Source organism: Alligator mississippiensis, chromosome 7, assembly GCF_030867095.1.
Source record: "Alligator mississippiensis isolate rAllMis1 chromosome 7, rAllMis1, whole genome shotgun sequence".
Taxonomy (NCBI): Eukaryota; Metazoa; Chordata; order Crocodylia; family Alligatoridae; genus Alligator; species Alligator mississippiensis.
Genome location: NC_081830.1, coordinates 2,734,421 through 2,753,855, shown reverse-complemented (window position 1 = coordinate 2,753,855; position 19,435 = coordinate 2,734,421). Strand labels below are relative to the sequence as shown.

Sequence of the window (19,435 nt, the reverse complement as noted above, 5' to 3'; positions counted from 1 at the left end):
CATGTGTCAAATTCCTGGGAATGCAATGAATTTCAGGAGCCTTGAAGCAGTCTCTGAGTCTCACAGACCCGACAAAGAGTGTTGGATAAAAGGGGGGAGATGAAACAGGGAATTAACCTCTTCAACATGGAAGTGATGTGACCAGGATGAGGGGGTACGAGATGTACAAAGACATACAAGAGTGGCAGAGTTCACCCTAGCTGGCACTGGTAGTGGATGGGGAAAGGAGAGTAGATATAGGGTGAACATTTGTAAGGATGGAGACATGGGCCCCACACATGAGCTAATCAGCTACCCCCAAACCAGGCAACCTTGAGGCAGCCCAAGGCTCTGGCCTCTGGTCATATGCTCCGTGCAGCATAGCTGGTGGTGGAATAGCCTTGCTTGGTGCACCAGATTCCCTACATGGAAGACAAAGATGAAAGCAGAAAAAAGAAAACAGGCACAGATAGGAAGATGGATGGGGACAAAAAACGCATATCCCAGGCCCATGGGATTTTGAAAAGGCAGATACAGATAGTGTGGTGCATCATCACATACAGCAGAACGCATATTTTTCTCCAGTTAAAAAAGAAACTAGAAACTTTACAAATAGGCCAGGGGCCTAGGACTGTATTGTTCTGTTTAGGATTGAAGCAAAACCCCAGATTCAATTTCCTGCTGCTGTGAAGAGTTGGGAGTTGAGCGGGGGTCTCCTCCGTTCTAGGTTAGGCCTGTCACCATTTAGCTCTTGGTTGTTCTAGCTCAGATGATGCTCTCAGGCCAGACATTTTACCAAGAAACTGAGAAAGTATTTCATTGCCACCAATTCGTTTTAAATCTCTCTCTCTCATACACACACACACACGAAGAAAGCCTCCAGTTCCAACATAATGGCAACTGTGTCTCTCTGCCCCTCTTTTCACTCCCACAAACATGTATGGTTTTAGGGATACCCAAATACAAGTGCTTAGTAGACGGGCAACTGGGAGAAATTATCTGCCCTGCCCCTATGTAGGAGAAAGCCATGATGACCAAATGCTTTGAACTGGGAGTCTGTACACCCCTCCCTCCTCACGGTGTTGTAAGGATGAAGGTCCGTGCTACTCTGAGACCCGGATGGTGTCTGCATCACTAAGCAGGCTTAAGGCAAAACTGTCACGTGGTGATGGCATAGTTACTACTTCACACGACAGAAGTTCGGGTCAAAAATAGCCCCTCCAGCTCCAGGCTTTCCAACCTCTCCTGACTTACATGACTCCTGTGGGGCATGATCAGAGTACAAACCCAGTTTGCCAGTCCCCTCCGTGAGTAAGCAAAGTCTCATGTGACCCTCCTAGTAGAAACCCAAGTCCAGAGCTGTCCTCTGCACCACTTCAGGCTAGTGCTGCCGTTTGCCTGTTATAACCTCCGATTGTTTCCAAGTCATTAGCATCATTCAGCTGGTCCTGGACTAGCATAGGAAGAGCCTGTGGGCCTCGCTTACTGCCTGGAGTGAGTATGGGGGTTAAGCCAATCTAACAGGATTAGGCTCAGCCATTGGCTGAGCCCAGGGCAAGAAACTGGCTGGGCCACAATCTACTTCTGCACCCAGGGGTGCCAATCTGTGGCTCAGTAACAGAAGTTGGAGGAGCCTCCCAAGTTCTAATGGACGGGACACATGTCCCCTCCTCAACCTGGGAAGAGAACCCAGCTGTCCTGATATCCCCCACTTCCTATTCTAACCCACCAGGCTCTACCCTTCTCCTTCCCAGACCCACAGCTTTGCCTACCACGTCTGCAGAATATACATGTGAGCTCCTGCCACCACACTGAGGCATGTGGCGGGACCTCGTGCAAGGGGACTCCTGGCACACTTCACCCTACTCAACCTCTTGGCCTTGGGAGTGATTGTCTTCCTCTGCCCAAGCTAATAAGGGGATACACGTTGTGGCTGGCAGCCTCCATTATTCATTGCCACCTCTCCTAACTTTCCATGCCAGTTAGAGGCCTACTCGTATGATACCTTGGGTTTTGGCCCTTTCCCCACAATGGAGCTTAAACGAATCCTTGAGCTATTTCTCCATTTTATCCAATGAATGATTTAAAAGCCAGTCCTCTCATTTGCTTTACAGAGGGAGAGTTTTATGAGTACACATATAGCCTATATATTGTTTGATATTGCTATAGTTCATTTTGGATGTTATATGTATGGTTTTCTATGTCCACATACTGTGAGGCTTTGTTTCTGTGAAGCTATGTTGTGAGCCTGGGTTTCTGTATTTCTGTACTTTGTGAAGTTTTGCATGCACTGATTTGCATGGTGTATGGTCGGTTTCTTAACAACTTATATTCACATGGGGCTGTGTATTCCACGTATGGTTTCTGTGGGTTGGGTGAAGTTCTCTCTGGGGGGATCCCTGTGTGGATCCTCCTGAACAGTAGGGAGAATTAAGCCCAATAACAAGTGGGGAAAATGAGGCATATAATAGACAAATGATACAAATGCATGAAGACGATCAGCAGTGAAGTGACTTACACCTTCACAGCGCTTGCACACTGTTCCACTCTCTCAGAACAAGTGAGCATGAAGCCAGGAGTCCGGGCTTCTGATCCCAACTCTATTCCCAAGACTTCGCGGCCTAGCAAGGGCTAGGGATAGAATCCAAGTCTCCTGAATTTCATAGAAACACTGGACTTTCAGGGAACCCCTGGGTTACTGATATCAATATCCAGCTATCACAGACAGTCGTGGCATTATCACCCCCTTCCTTAACCTATTAAGAAACAAATGGTCCTGCTCAGAGACTGGGCCTTCCCCTTGCCTGAATCCTTGCACTGTGTTTCCTGGTAGAGCAATGGACTTGGTAACCTGCAAAGCTGAGAGACCCTGGGTGTCCACCCCTCTACGACTCATTATATAATATCCCAAGCAGCTCTGGTATTAGGAAAGGCTGTCACACAGGAGAATTTCCTTGCACATTCTGTCCACTACTAAAAGGGCAGTGAGGAAAGAGTTTTGTCACAATTAAAGCCGTACATTTCAGAGGTTTTTACTCATTTTTCTTCTTTTCCCCCCTGTATTTTAATGACTAAAATGAAAATGACTTCATAGAAGAGAGGGGGTAGTCTTAATATGAGACCACAAGCTGACTGAACTGTTAAATGCAACCATGGTGAACAAAGCTCTTTCCAACATCTGATCTTTTGTCGAGTCTGAGATAACCCTTTTTCAAACAAATTACAGCCAGGCTCCACTACTCTGTGGGTCTCCTGATATCATTTTGTGAGAGAACAAGAGAAAGCTCTTTTAATCCTTTACTTCTTGGGCAGTGATTCTCTACCAGGGTACTTTGAGAGCCTTTCAAGATGACTTGAGAGCCTTTCAAGGGTGAAATGCTATGCAATATTAGCACTGGGCTAAAGGTCACTGCAGGACATCGGCTCCCCCCTCAGGGGGTGTGGACATGACCCAGAGGTTTCCTGTGGGTTATAAAAACCCTGGGCTGAGGCAAAAGTGGTGTCAGTGTCCTGGACTCTAATGATGCTGATGTTGCTCCTGTTCGTGCTCCCCACAGCTCTTCTGCTCCGTGGGGCTGGGGCAGGTGAGTACAGGGTGGGACTGGATTATTAGGCAGAAGCTCCTGGGGCTTTCAGAGTGTTTTCAAATCAAGGGTCCTCTTCAGAGTCAGATGCTTCTTTACAGCAGCTGCCTTGGGATCTAGCTAGAAATGAACTGAGGGCCAGAAGGGAAAGGAGTTTGTATGGGACTGGAGGTAAAAGAAAGGAGTGGTACATGGGGCCAGTATCACAGCATTTCCGATTTCTGTCCAAGAGGTCCAAAGAGCAATGAGATACTTGGGCAGAAATCTGGCCAGAGGGGTGAGCTAGCAGTTCATTAATCCATTCTTCTTCAAAGCCCCAGGAAGTAGTCATGGATCATCCTAGCATCCTGTGGGTTAGGCTTTGCCTTTTGGGAGAGTGGGGAGGGAGAGAGTTCTACAAAAATCAGACATTAAAGGTCCCTTTTAACGGAGATCTCTGGTTCAGCTGGCTCTTGTCATCACTTGCTCTACTGTCTTGAAGATGGGCTTAAAGAGTATTGTTGCCCTTTGGGGTCAGGTCAATGCTCAGGAGCTCAATATTGTGCTGTTAGACAAGAGGGAGCAGTGTACAATAGCACATATACAAACACACAAATCAATTAGGATCACTACCAACTCAGGCACATACACATCCAGACACATACACATCCAAACCAGCCGAGGCACATGCATACCTATCACCAATTCAAGCATATACACTATACACCCAAAAAGTTAGACAGAAATCAATTGTCCAGACCTGTCCTGGCAAGGTCAGTCCTGTCCCAGAGGGCTCCAGGTGTTCTTGCTGAGCATGTGCAGCCTGGCACAATGGTGGGTTGTCTCATCTTTTGTTTCTTGAATGCGGAGGGTGGTTCCAAGGGCTGGGCTGTTGGTCCTGGTATTGGTGTTGATGGTTTGGTCATTCAGAGGGAGCTATTTTTAGACCTACTGCCATTGTCTCTCAAGCACCCTCATTCATCCCCATTCATTCAGGAACCAGGTTACACAGGAGGGGTAGGTGAGAGTCATAGATTACACAACAGGCCAAGGGGAACAAGATGGAGTCTTGACAAACAAAATGGAAACTTGACATGACCTATGCTACCTTACATATGTAGGTCTTAAATCATATAGTACCAGTAAAACAGTGATATGAAACAGTAAAAATCAATACAAATATAATAATTATACAATATAAAAAGGAGAAAAAAATGAAAACAAATACAACTTGCTACCAAAATAAAATGCTGAAGCTTATCCTATGTCTTAGCTCACTTCTACTTACCTATACGGAATAGAGAGGGAGAAAACAAGTCAGAAATGTTTGGGGAAGGGGAGGGAATGCATTTTAAAAGACAAAAAAAAAAGAAAAACTGGGGGTTTTGATACAGTATATGTCCCAAAGGAGCCATTGTAATCTGATCTGGATAACCCGGGACACTGCCCTTCCCCGCAGTAACTCCTGCTTGGTGTAGATCATGTCTTGTAGCAAAACAGCTGATCTTGATCTAAAAATGTTCATGGAGATCCCACTCTCTATCCCTTGTTGAAGTGCTCCAAACTTAACCCCTGTCCCCACCAAAATTGGTTCCTTTTGTCTAGCCTGAATATGTCCAGTGTCCATATTGCCACGTGAAAGGTATGGTAGATGTACCGAGAGGGGCTATATTGCTGAATATCCAAGGTTGGGGTGTGTGGAGAGAAAATAAATGGGTGGGGTCTGCTTCTCAGTGCAGCTCATAGAGTAAGCACAGAAACTAAACCCCAGGCATGGCTCCCAGCTATCCAGCAGGGATTGGCCAAGTGTCCGATACAGAGGTCACAGATCCTCCTGTCTCTGACTTAGGATGCTCCTATTTATCACTCCAAAGATCCCATTTGCCTTTTTGGCAAGAGTACCAGCCCAGGAGCTGATATACAGCAGATTCTCCCCCAGACCTAGCAGCCCCCAAGGACAACGTCTCCCCTTATAGCATCATGGTATTCTTTACCCCTACATGGGTTTCTTTTCACACGGTTGCATACTAGGCAGTGTAGAGCACTCTACACAAGCAGCCTTCCTCTGCATTGCTGAGCACTGCTCCCATCACCGTGTCACCTGTAAACCTTTGCAGAGATGACTTTGTGTGCTCCAGGTGGGGAGAATAATTGAGTTGCATGCTGAGATTTCTGAAATGTCCTCTGGGATGTTGGGAGAGAGCTGGGGAGGGTCCATGGAGGTGCTGATTTCTCAGCCATATGTTGTGTCAAAGCAAGTGGTTATAAGCTTTCCCTGTTTCCTTGCCAGATGAGATCATTGGGGGACGGGAAGCTAAGAAGTACTCCCGTCCTTACATGGCCTACACAATCACCAAAACATCTGAGAATGAAGAACTGGCATGTGGAGGGTTCCTGATCCAGGAAGATGTGGTGGTGACAGCGGCTCACTGTAACACCGAGCCCTGGTGAGGACTCTAATCTGAGTTTTATGGGTCAAGAGGAACATGCCACAGCTCTGATACGTAGCAGGGCCATCGAGCAGCTGGATGTTCCTGCACTGCCAATTTCCCTAGTCACAGGGTAACCCCGTCGGCCTAGAGCTGCTGAGTGGCCCTGCCTCCCCCTCCATCCTCAGTTCAGGAGACAGGAGGGGAATGGCAGAGGGAAACAGAAGACCGTACTGAGCTCTGTTTTTTTCTCAGCCAGCGGCTCCCACACATCTCATGACAACAAGCAGCAGCTCCAGCCCTCATGTCCCCACCTTGTGTCTACAGCGGAGGAGAGGAGCACGTCCAATGCCCTGAGCCAGCCAGTGCCCATCCCTGTCTCTGGATGAAAACTAGCATTCCTGAAAGGGGAAAGGCCCCAGTCCTCATTGCCGGCACTCTAAGCTGGCCAGTCCACACATCCTGGAGCCAGATCAGAGGCCCTGTATCCCCTAATTCAAGCAGACAGCCCCCTAGCACCGATAAGAGAAAAGCCTTCAGCCCCTACCCCCTAACCCAGCCTCAGGGAGCTGAGTGCAAATCAGAGCTGCTGCCCCTAGAAGGGAAGGGCTCTGTTATTTGTTCCCCAGCAGCTCCTGGATGTCCTCTGGATATGGTGCTTCTTGTGCTGCAACATTACTTACTGCCAGGCAATATTAAGGGATCACAGGACATGGGAGTCCTGCTCCGCCAGTCACTGTAGCACTGCCAATTACACCCAGATCCTAGCCCGCTCATTAGGCTCCTAAGTGCCTGTAGGCACCTAAATGTGATCCTGTTCTAATCTGATCAGGTTCCTGAAAAACCAATAATGTAGCTGCTTCTGTAGTTTATCACCATCTTGGTCTCTAGACTAAATCTCAGAAAGCACAGCAGAAGAAAAAGACTCCTCCCACCCATCCCCCTCCCCCCCCACACACACTCCCCATTAATGGCTCTTCAGGGAGCTGAGCAGAGTGGAATAAGATCAGGTTTAGGTGCCTAAGTTCACTGTAGTGTCTAATAAATGTAATGAACCTGGACCTCAGTGATTTGAAGTGGGCACAGAGTGTAAGACCCACAGAGCACTGCTTTGGGGATCTTCTTTCTAGGTTTGAACAGCTACAGTAGTCTGAGATTTCTCCACAGGCATCTGAGCAAAATGTCTGTTATTCTGGGAGCGCACAACATTCGGAAGCCAGAACCAAACTCTCAGTGGATCAAGGTGAGGCGCTGGATCCCCCACCCTAAATACAACAGGACGACCTCTCACTATGACATCATGCTTCTGCAGGTATCTCCCTTTTCATATACCCTGCCCCAGTGAACCCATATTGCAGCAAGTGCAGCAAGACATCAACAGCCTTTGTGCGCTCCCTCTCCATCTCTGCTCTATTGAATGATTCTTTGATCCTTTGGTTCTCTCCATGGCAGCTGAAACACAAAGCCAGGCTGAATAAGCAAGTGCAAACCATCCCTCTGCCTGCTTGGAAGAAAAATGTGAAACCAGGAACCATGTGCTCCGTGGCTGGCTGGGGCAGAATACACCTGTGGAGTAACAAGACATCTGATGTATTGCTGGAGGTGGACCTGATGGTCCAGGAAGATTGCATCTGCAAACAGACTTTCTCTGATTATTCTCGTAAGGTTCAGATGTGTGTAGGAGATTCCTCTGGAAAGAAATCAACATTCAAAGTAAGCAGCTTCCTTGGCTCATGGAGTAGGGTAATGCTAACACCATCTGAGCCCATGGTGGGGGAGATACTGGGGTTGTCTGGGCCGAAAACTGAGAGACAACATGCAGATGTCTCAGGTTCAGATTACAAATGACTAGTAGATCATTTAAAGGGTGCTTAAAATGTGCATTAGCAATGTGTTAAGAGCACTTAAAATGTGAATGATCACACAGTAAGGCTCATTAACTGGTGCTGAGAGCCCTTTGGGCATTTTAAAGTTAAACCATTTGGGGCCAGGATTAGCTTTGAGGTTTACTACTGTGTTTGAGTTCAGTTAAATTCTGGGTGTTCCCCTGTTTGCAGTCCTTCAGTATCCCAGGAGTCACTGCTGTCAGGTGCTGGATCCAGGCTGCAGGGAGTCCAGGATCAGGCAGCAAAGGGGAACTCTCCCGTGCCCTGCTGCTGTTGCTTCTCCTTCAGCCACTGCTCTCAGTCTGCTGGAGTGGCAGGATAGCCATTTTGAGGGGTGGGAGGAAAGGGGTGGAAATCCAGGGGCTGATGGGATTCAGTGAAGCAATTTAGTGGATGGAAGGAGTAATCTAAGTGGCATAAGAGGGCCCTTCCCCCACACCTCTTTGGCCTATACCATGGCTAGACAGCCAGTGAGCAGGGAAGGCATAGATTCATAGGTTCATAGATGTTAGGGTAGGAAGGGAAGTCAACAGATCATTGAGTCCAACCCCCTGCCTAGGCAGGAAAGAGAACTGGGTTCAGATGACCCCAGCCAGATGACTATCCAACCTTCTCTTAAAGACCCCCAATGTAGGCTAGAGAACCACCTTTCTTGGAAGCCCATTCCAAATTTGGACCACTCTTACCATGAAGAAGTTCTTCCTGATATCTAGCCTAAATCTGCTCTCTGTCAGTTTGTGACCATTGTTCCTTGTTACCCCAAGAGGTTCCCTGGTGCCTCTCCGATCCATTGCTGCATTCCCCTAATGAATTTTTAGGAGGCCACAAGATCACTTCTCAGCCTTTTCTTGTGGAGGCTGAAGAGGTCCAGGTCCCTCAGCCTCTCCTCATAGGGCTTGTCCTGTAAGCCCCTAACCATACGAGTGGCCCTTCTCTGGACCCTCTCAAGTCTATCAACATCCTTCTTGAAGTACAGAGCCCAAAAGTGGACCCAGTACTCCAACTGCGGTCTGACCAATGCTGCATAGAGGGGATGTAACAACCTCTTTGGTTCTGTGTGTCATGCATCTGCTGATGCATGATAAAGTGTGGTTAGCTTTGCTGATGATTTTGTCACACTGACAACTCATGTTTATCTTGAAGTGCAGTATGACTCTGAGATCCCTTTCTGCTTCTGTGCTGCTGAGAGGGTCACTTCCCAGCCAGTAGATGTGCTGGATATTTTTGCACCCTAGGTTCAGCGCTCTACACTTGTCCTTGTTGTACTGCATCCTGTTGTGTACTGCCCACTTGCCTAACCTGTCCAGGTCTGCCTGCAATCATTCCCTACCCTCTGGACTGTGCACTTCACCCCACAATTTAGTATCATTTGCAAACTGGACAGAGTACACTTCACACCTACATCTAAGTCACTGATGAAGACATTGAAGAGTACAGGTCCAAGGACCAAAACCTGCAGGACCCCATGACCCACATCCTTCCAGGTCGATACTGACCTGTCTACTACCACTCTCTGGGTGCGACCACTAAGCCAATTTGTCACCCACCGGACCGTGTAAACATCTGTGTCACAGCCTCTTAATTCATTTATGAGAATGGGATGAAATACCGTATTGAAGGCCTTGCTAAAATCCAAGAAAACGACATCCACCTCTACTCCTGCATCTAAGCATTTTATGACCCTGTCATAAAATGAAACCTGATTGGTCAGGCACGGTACAAATCCATGCTGGTTGCCCTGCTGCATTATTTTTCCTGCTGGATTCCCACAAATATGATCCTTCATAATCTTTTCAAAGATCTTTCCAAGGATGGAGGTGAGGCTAACTGGCCTATAATTACTCGGATCCTCCTTCCTCCCCTTCTTGAATATAGGGACCACACTGGCACTTTTCCAATCCTCTAGGACCTGACCCAAGCACCAAAAGTGCTCAGACAGCCAAGCCCGTTGTACTACTATGACACCGACCAATTCTTTCAGTACTGCCGGTTGCAGCTCATTAACTTAAAGACATCCGGTCCAGCCAAGTGACTCTGCACCAAGTCAGCATCAACAGTTGGTGGGCTGGTGTCCCTCTGATGCCCATCTAAGAACCCATTAGCAGATATCTAAGAACACATTAGGAGCATGAAGCAGATTTGCAGCCCATAGCCACATCCCTGCTCACGAGCCCTTTAGCAGCAGGGCTCAGCAGTGCATTTTAGAGCAGATATTAACCCCGAATGTGTAACTTGTCACTAGCACCAGATAGGCTTAACACAGACTAACATGTAATCTCTAATGTGTAATCTTCGCCCCAGCTCAGAATGTGTCAATGGTCAGAAAGGGGAGGTGAGTTCCAATTCTGGCACAGAAAGAAACAACTTGCTCCAGTGTAATTCCTCTCACTTCTGGTTTTATTCCACAGGGTGATTCTGGGGGTCCTCTGGTGTGCAATGGGACAGCCTATGGCATTGTCTCCTATGGACCACGTGGAAAAACCTTCCCTGAAGTATTTGCAAAAGTCTCCAGTTTCATTCCCTGGATCAAGGAAGAGCTTAAAAAGCTGCATTCTTAGGGACCACCTGTCTCCTCTTCGTCTGCCACCATCACATGATATAGTCATCGCCTTGCACCTCTGCAGTTGAACTGAACCAAGCTGGAGTGCAAAATCAAACAGCATCCCAGAAAGCTAAAAAAAATAAAAAATAAAAAAGTAGTTGATTTAGAAAGGAAACAAACAGAATCCCCCCCCCCCCCCAAAAAAAAAAAAACAAAACTTGGAAATGCAGCATAAGTTTCTACGGAAGTAAAATATTTTTTTCTAACTGAAATGGTATTACATGTTGATATGAAAGAAGGGTCAATCAAATTGGTTGCCAACAAACACTTCAAAAATTGAAGGTAAGCAAAGTGAAAGAAATGAAAAACCATTTTTGTACAAAGCTAATTGATTTTGTCAAACATCAATTTCAATTTGATACCAAACGATAGTTCACTCAAAGCTGAGGAAAGTTCAAATGCTTAGAAATTAAAGCAAATTTAATATTGCAATAAAAATGAACTGAAATTTCAACTCAAAATAAATAAAAATGAGATTTATTAGAATCTGAAACTTTAAGATATTGAAATCAAAATGAATGAGCTCCAAAGATCATCACGACTGCACCACAATGAGGTATCAGGAATAAAGATTTTCCAAGGGGGATGAAAAACCAGAGGAAAGGATGCCAGGATAAGACATGTGCTTGCTTGTGTGCCAGGAAATTAGCCACTAATGTGGTAGAGCCAGATTGCCTCAATTCAAGTCCTTGCTTGCTCTTTTCCCTCTGCAACCTTTCCTTTCCCCCTTCTCCTAATTCACTACCGGGCAGATTCACTCGCTGCTGCTGTCACTGCAAAGAATAAAAACAGCATTAAAAAAGTTCATGTGTCAAATTCCTGGGAATGCAATGAATTTCAGGAGCCTTGAAGCAGTCTCTGAGTCTCACAGACCCAACGAAGAGTGTTGGATAAAAGGGGGAGATGAAACAGGGAATTAACCTCTTCCACATGGAAGTGATGTGACCAGGATGAGGGGGTATGAGATGTACAAAGATCTACAAGAGTGGCAGAGTTCACCCTAGCTGGCACTGGTAGTGGATGGGGAAAAGAGAGTAGATATAGGGTGGACATTTGTAAGGATGGAGACATGGGCCCCACACATGAGCTAATCAGCTACCCCCAAACCAGGCAACCTTGAGGCAGCCCAAGGCTCTGGCCTCTGGTCATATGCTCCGTGCAGCATAGCTGGTGGTGACAAAAATAGCTGGTGGTGCACCAGATTCCCTACATGGAAGACAAAGATGAAAGCAGAAAAAAGAAAACAGGCACAGATAGGAAGATGGGCAGGGGGCAGGGACAAGGAACGCCTATCCCAGGTCCATGGGATTTTGAAAAGGTGGGAACAAATAGTGTGGTGCATCATCACATACAGCACAGCACATTTTTCTTCAGTTAAAAAAGAAACTAGAAACTTTACTGATAGGCTAGGGGCCTCAAACTGTATTGTTCAGTTGAAGATCGAAGCAAGAAGAAATGTAAGTTTGTTGGAATGCACATTGACTTATTTCATCGTATAGTATGTATAAAACAAGAATAAAGAAGGCAAAAATACTTAAGAGATGTTTCATTAGTCCTGTAGTAATTAGAATTAAATGCACATCTCTCTCAGAGCCAAAAAAAACAGGCCTTGTTGAGCATCTTGGCAATGCATTGGCAGGGCTGCACTCAAAATTATTTCCACATCTGAGTTAACGTTGCTAGCTAGTGTTAAAAGCAGTCTGCAGGGGTATGCAAGAGGGTCTAAATTACCAGGAGCAGTTAACAGACAGCAGATTTGCAGCACAAAGGATAGCTTAATTAGTGGAACCATTAAAGGAAACTGAGTCGTTAAAATCTGTGGAATGGAGAAATTAGAAAGAAGCCAGTATATTATAATGACCCAGGACTTCAAGTGACCTCACTTCTGTCAGAATAGGATTGTCACTGTCTCTCTCAGGCAATTGGTTGTACACGTTGGGTGGAGCAAGAATCAGTGGGGTGCACATTCAGGTGCCGTTCAGGATTTACTAAGATCAATGAAGAGTGATTCTGCCATCAATACTCTTTTTTTTTCACTTGACCCAGTGGAGAGGGCAGTTAGGTTCAGGGCCAGAAAATCCAGACTCAAGTTCCCACTGCAATAAAGAGCTGGGAGTTGAATGGGGGTCTTTTCCAGTCCAGACTTCTCTCTCAATAAGATTCTGACCTTCATAACAACCTGCCAAATATTTCAAACATATTTGTTATAAGATGCAATCAAATATAGGCAATAGGAGTTTCTCCCATGGTATTCTGCTGCAAACCATGTCTCCTACAGGGAACACTTAGTGGTTAGACACAGAATAAGGACCCTGTTGTAGGTAGAAATCCCTATGAAGCAATGTTCCCAAACTTAGATGTTAACCTCTGTGTGCCCTCCATTCCTGCCTGAGTTGGGTGACTCAAAATGCCCAAACCAAAGATGGGGAAAATACCAGTCAGGTTACATTGAACTAAACTCCACATATCACAGTGGCTGTTATTGGACATCTAAGAGGTTCAGTAACTGCAACCTTTGTCTCAGTGTGGAGGGCTCCCACATGGGGAACATCTATTATTTCTTACTGAAGGACTATTTATCTGAAGGCTTAAATAGGAAATGATTATTTTGTTTGCCAACCATTTACCAATGGTAAATTTCATTGTCTTTTACTAAAGTTGTAATAGCATCGTCTTTTGGTATATTTTAGGAGTGATATTTCTACCTATCAGCCTACTTGTCTGTCTAGTTACGTTTTAAGAATAAATGTGGTAGATTTTTGGAACTCCTAATCAGTAACAAAGGACTATAAGGAATTTCCTGAGCCACTGAGTCCAGTCCTTTGCTAGTCCAGGAAACTACATTGCATAAATCCCCTTATAACCATATTGAATTCCACCCTAACATTAAGTAGGTTTTCTTCCCATAAACTACAACTCATTGCTCAAGAGTTGATCTACAGTGTCTGCAAGAGCTCCATCTGTTAATAAATATTAGACCTGATATTAAGTCATTTCTTTCTTGAATTTTTTTCTTCCTTACCCTTGGGTTTTTTTGTTTGTTTTTTTAAGATATGTGGAGGATGTTTTAAGGTTACAGATCTGCTGGTTAAAATTAAATGAAAAGACATATAATGAAAATGTTTGTATTATTTGAAAATCATGACACCAACAAGAATATTGCCACCAGGTTGTCAGAGTGGGTGGCATTCCCAGGCGCTTCTGGCCACTCCACTCAGCAGTACTCCCTCCAGGCTTTAAGTGCACTGTGAGAAGGTACCATCCACTGAAAAACTGAGCTTCCAACATAAGGCGTGGAAGTGCCTGCCCCCACCATATGCCTACTTTCAGGTGGCAGAAAAAGCTGTATTTTACTTAAGACAGGTGGCTTAACTATGCTGCCAGGAATGAGGGGTCTGCTGGCACTGAGAAGCTTGGAGTGTAAACACCCACATATTTTCCTGGCAGAACTTCAGTTCTGCTGGCAAACTGTACTGTAGGCTACACCTCAGCTCTATGCCCAATACTCAGCGTGTCAATGGGAACAAAGCACCTTGTGTTGCATAGCCCTCTCCAATTTGCACCTGCTTCAGGCTAACGAGCTCCTTTCTCATGGTCTCTGAGTGCTGCTCTGGAAAGGTTCTGGGATCTGTGTTTTGGGAGATCCTCTGGGCTATCCAACTGTTGCTTTTGCCAACATACTCCAGCTAAAGTATGTGCCTGAGGGTGAGTTGCTCTTCACTGTGTTTTTTCTTTTTCCCTTCAGTTAGATCCTTAGGATTTGACCCAGCAGTGCTAACACATTCTCTTCTAACCGAGGACGTCTGCACAAGACACTTACTGTGCATTAGCCTAATAACACTGTGCAGTAGGGCTGTGCTAAATTTTGCAGACAGTTTTTTTCGATGCTGTTTCGACCCGTTTCGAAGTCGAAACAGCAAAATTGAAATGGAACAGATATAGTTGAAACAGCCTCAAAACAAAACGAGGCAAGTCAAAACGTTTTGCCGTTTCGACGCTCTTTCGACATTTCATCCATAGGCTATAATGGGGAAGGTTGAAACAGCCTATAACTTTGTCATTTCTGGCCTGATTTGGATGACACTTGCAGGAATGGTAGCCTCTTCTGAAGGCATGCAGCCTGCCATGTTTCAAGGAGATAGATGCAGGGAAACTGCACCCCAGTATCTTGAAAGCAAAACTCATGTCAGGTGTACATGTTATCCTAGCTAGCTCCTGCGTATTGAGCTGGTCCCTGAGTGAATCATGATTGATTATGTAACACAGTAGCTAGATATGATAACAAGTTAATGAGCAAGGATTAACACCTAGAAACCACAGAGCCAGGAACTGCTTGTGCCCCAAGGCAGACACAGTCAGCTGCACAAGCACCCATGACACAAGTTTTGCCTGTCAGCAGCTAGAGGTGCAGGGCCCTAGAACCCAGAAGCCCCTGCGCCTATCTCCTCGACAGCTGGCAGGCCTCATGTCCTCAGCAGGGGCTAGCAAGCTGGCAGCTTCTACTCTGCTACGCCTTAACACACACAGTGTCACCCACGTCATGAGTTTTGCTTGTCCGCATGGAGCAAAAGCCCCAGTTTTTCTTTTTTTTTAATTTTAAAATGCATTCCCCAACCATTTCTGACTTTTCTCTCCCTCTCTATTCCCTATAGATAAGTATAAGTGAACTCAAACTTAGGATAAGCTTTGAACATTTTTATTTTGCTAGCAAGTTTTTGGTTTTGGATAGCCACTGTTTTATATTGTATAAATATTATGTTTGTATTAATTTTTATTGATGTATATTGTATAATTATCATTTTCATATTGATTTTTATTGTTTCATATGGATATTGTATGGTTTAGGCCTGTGTTTGTAAGTGAACCAAAGTCATGTCAAGTTTCCACTGTATATGTCAAGCCTCCATCTTCTGTCCTCTGCCTGGGCATCCCATGTTGCAATAATATGATTCATTGTACTTCTCCCATGTAAATTGGTTCCCCGATGAATAAGAATGATTGAAATACAATGGTAGCAGGCCTCTACTGAATGGCCTGTAACGACCAGGCCATAACCTCGCATTGATTCACCCAGGAACCACAGAGCTCACCTAGGAACAGAGACAAAACCAGCATTTGAAAAACAAAAGACCCTGCAGAACCAGCAACTCTCTCATTGTACTCCACCATTACAGACACCTGAAACTGCACGTCCCTGCATGGAGCGCACATGCTCAGTACATCAGGAGCTGACCCTTGCCTGGGCATGCCTCCTGTCACTAGGGTCACACACGGTCTGCCCCTATAAAAAGGGGCAGTGAAAACAGACCCAGTGGGAACGCCATTTCCATCCAGACCAGACCAGCTTCACGTCACTTATCCACCCCAGAGGTCCTGCTGATGACCCCCTCTGGACAACACCGAGCTGAAGAAGTCCCGACTGGCCATCGAGGATCATCTTCCAGCCTGGGATATGGCATCCTGGGATATGGCATCCCTTCCATATGTGTTATCTTTGGATTGAATGCAGTTTCCAGTTGGGCTGAGGAAAATTATTTGGTTTAGATCCAAGGGTAGGTCTAAGATTTTGAAAAAAAAAGGAGTGCTAGTGATGTGATATTTTTCTCCACTTAGAAAGGAACTAGAAACTTTACCGATATGCCCAGGGCCTGGGGCTGTATGATTCTGTTTAAGATCCAAGCAAAAACAAATATAACTGAGCTGGAGAGGTTGGGAGGGGGTGGGGTCTGACTGTCAGCTGCAGAGTAGGGCAGACAAGTGGCACCAGAGAAGTACAGCTTTTATCCCCCAGCCTGGCCATGGACAGATCTGCTCCCTGCACCCCAGCCCTAAGACATGTGTCCCACAGTCACTCCACTGTGGCCGTAAAGTGCCCCTCTCAATGGCCCCTGGCTCTACTCTGCTCTCTTTTATCTCACATATCCCCCGTGTTCAGCACAACCCTTTTGTGCCACAAGCCCCATCAGACCCCACCACCACCATGGAGTCCTATTCTGCCCCCTCATTTGTTCCCATGAACCCACTGCACCCCACAAAGACCCATCCCCCTCATGTCCCAGCCCTCTTGACCCCTCACTGTCCCCTTCATGCCCCAATGAGCCCCACCCCCCAAAAAAATCCTAATGCAGTCTCTCATACCCCCTGGACTCTCCTTGATCATAATCCCTCTGCCTCCCAAACTTTCTCAGACCCTATTTCAGCATTGTGGCCCCCACCACACCCCTTATCCCCAAACCTCATCTACCCCTCACATTCTTTCACCCCCATAAGCCAACTCCTTCTTCCAGGCACATCTACTGCATAACCTCCCTTCTTCTAAAATCCCTTTGATCCTCCATCCTCACCACCTCCAGCAGCCCTCTCCCCTCAGAACCCCTCCCAAAAACTTCCTCTTGTCCCTCAGCCTCTAACCATGGGGCAAATGGGGGAAGGGCTGCAACTGCCCCTTCCTCCTCTCCACTGCCCCCATCCCCACCGCATGCCCTTAGCTAGCCTCTACTTCCTTCCACTCGTACCATACAGAAACAAAGCATCTGGGCTGGGGGGCAGCACCTTGACCCAGGGAAACCAACCCCTTAGGTCTGCTCATGCCTGGCTTGCCAAACTGGTTGCCTTTGTCATCTGCCTCAATGAATGACCTTGGAAGGGGTCACTGCAGTAACTTATATCTTTGCCTTGCTTTTACAATGCCCACCTGCCTCTGACCACTCAGGTAGAGCCATTGGAGAGCTGGGCCTGCCTTTAGCCCTGCCCTCTCGTCACCATCTCTGATGTGTTCTGGGTTTGAATTCCTTGAAAAAAATAGCAAATAGTATGGATACCTAGGTGGCACACCCTTACTGGAGACCCTGTGGGATATGCAGAAAACCCAGTACCAGGATAACTGTAGAAGAAAGGATAGGTTGAGTACTTGGAGTTCCAGGGTTGTTAACACCTCTGAAGAGCAGAAATCAAGTAGATAAAAATGAGTTACAAAGTCAATTGATTTCCATAGCCTGAAAAGAAATACAGCTCTCTGTATGGGAAGTTTGTTTTAGAGTTTAAGTGGAGCAGAAATCAAAGGGGGAAAGTAGGGGATGGGAAACTGCACTACCAAAATCCACCCTGGATTTAACCCAAGCCTGGTCCACAAAGAGTTCCCTTTCATTCTGACTTAGGTGCCTAAATGCTTCTATGAATTGGGCAGTGTTAGAGTGATGTAATTGTGTTAGTTCAGGCACTGAACAAGAGGTAAAAATGTTGTTGGGTGATATCTTCTATTGGCCCAACCATACTGTTGGGATAGAGTTAGGCAAGCTTTCAAATGCACGATTGGATGAAAAATGCCCTGCACTTAAAAGCTTGCCTAATTCTATCCCAACAAGGTAGTTGGTCCAGTTAATGATATCACCCTAAGACATTCTTGCCTCTTGCATTAATGACTGTGGACAGGTTTTCTTTCTAGTTTGCCTGAAGAGTAGCAATGCTGTGTTTCAGCTAGCAGGGGGAGCTTTAGCTCCATTTGTATAGATATTCAGGCCATCCTTACAGCCAAGATTAGAAATCCAGGATTGACATCCACCACTGCTGACCTGGCATGCCTGTTTTGTTTCCCAGTTCAGGAATACAGGGAAATTTGAATTTTCTTTTTTTACAAGTAAAACTCTTGCCATGATGATTCCTGTTCCCCACAATTTTACACAGTTTGGATTTTGTCTCAAACACCTCCCAGGACCAACTTGTTGGGATCTTTCTTATCTCACTGTCACCATCTGTGTCTGCCTATGCTGCCCTCCCACCCCACGGCTGAAACCATTCTTTTCACCCGCCCCAGACTGAGACCCTAAAAATGTCCTGTCCCCACCCCTCCGCCCCCCCAAGTTATCTCAAATACTTTCACAGGGGAAAATATAGGTCATGTTTCATGGAATCTGTGTCCAGCCATGACTAGTCCAAGGATCCATGCTCTGTCCTGATGAGGAAGGTGAAAAGTCCATTGTGGTCCTTTTCAATCTGATTTGCAGGGAAATTTCTATCAAACATGCTGCTGGGAAGATTGCAATCTGGAAGTATTCAGAGGGCCTTACCCACAAGAAAGATAGGAGGAGGGAGCTTGGGTGAGCGTGGAAAATCTCTGCAACCGGGGAAAAGGTTTGCTTTCAAAGCCCAGAGGCAGGCACTGTTTACTTTCATTGACCTGTGGGAAGGTGCTGGGTTTTTTTTCTTCCTTTGACTGCACTGTTTGGAGAAGGACTCTGAAACTTCAAAGTCTGAAACTTAAGAGAAGATTGTCTGTGAGTGCAGTAAGAGTCCCCTCTTAGACTTCTCTCTATTAAGAGGAGTAGGCTGAACTCCTTCAGCCAGAGGTGAAAAGGCTAAGTTTGCCAGCTCACTTTTGTACCCTGTCTCTGAACTTATGACCGTGCCCTTCTATAAATACAGACCACAGAACTGGAAACAGTATTCTAGTCATTGTGTTACAAATACTAGGTTGAGAAATGAAAACAGTTCTTTACCTCTATGTGATTCTCCCTGATTATTGACACTATCCTGGATGAAGGAGTCAGGTTTTTTGCAGTTGTGTTGGGGACTTAGAAGTAGAAGATCCCTACCCCATTCCCCAAACCACGGAGAGAGTTGCGGAGGGGGAGCTTATAAAATAGATTCCTTTTCAGATTGGGAGGCAGATTTCTCCCTGCCCTGTCAGAACTGGAAGGAAAGAAATTTGCATAGCCTGCCGTGAAAGACTTGAGTGATACCTCACACCTATTCACAGGTATCGCCACGTCTAAGTATTGTTTCTACAAGCAGACACAGAAACAAAAAATAAGCCAATTTTTTTTAAAGTTTTGAGTTCCTTTATTTATGTAGCAGCCCCAGAACAGATAACCTGTGTAAGAGGAATGTACCCTTTGAAACCTACCTGAGCTGCTTTGCAGGTGAAAGTCATACTTTGGTTAGAAGCATGATCTAACTCTACATTCAACCCTACATGAC

The 19,435-nt window shown here is 45.9% G+C and overlaps 1 protein-coding gene across 1 annotated transcript; it reads left to right on the top strand.

Annotated features, from left to right (window-relative positions):
- Positions 1–3,494: 3,494 nt before the first annotated feature.
- LOC132251611 (cathepsin G-like) lies at positions 3,495–11,264 on the top strand. Its single transcript, XM_059731569.1, has 5 exons — positions 3,495–3,563; positions 5,833–5,989; positions 7,139–7,283; positions 7,424–7,684; positions 10,266–11,264. Exons 1-5 carry the CDS (start codon positions 3,500–3,502, stop codon positions 10,413–10,415), a joined length of 777 nt encoding a protein of 258 aa, XP_059587552.1. The 5' UTR covers positions 3,495–3,499; the 3' UTR covers positions 10,416–11,264.
- Positions 11,265–19,435: the final 8,171 nt, after the last annotated feature.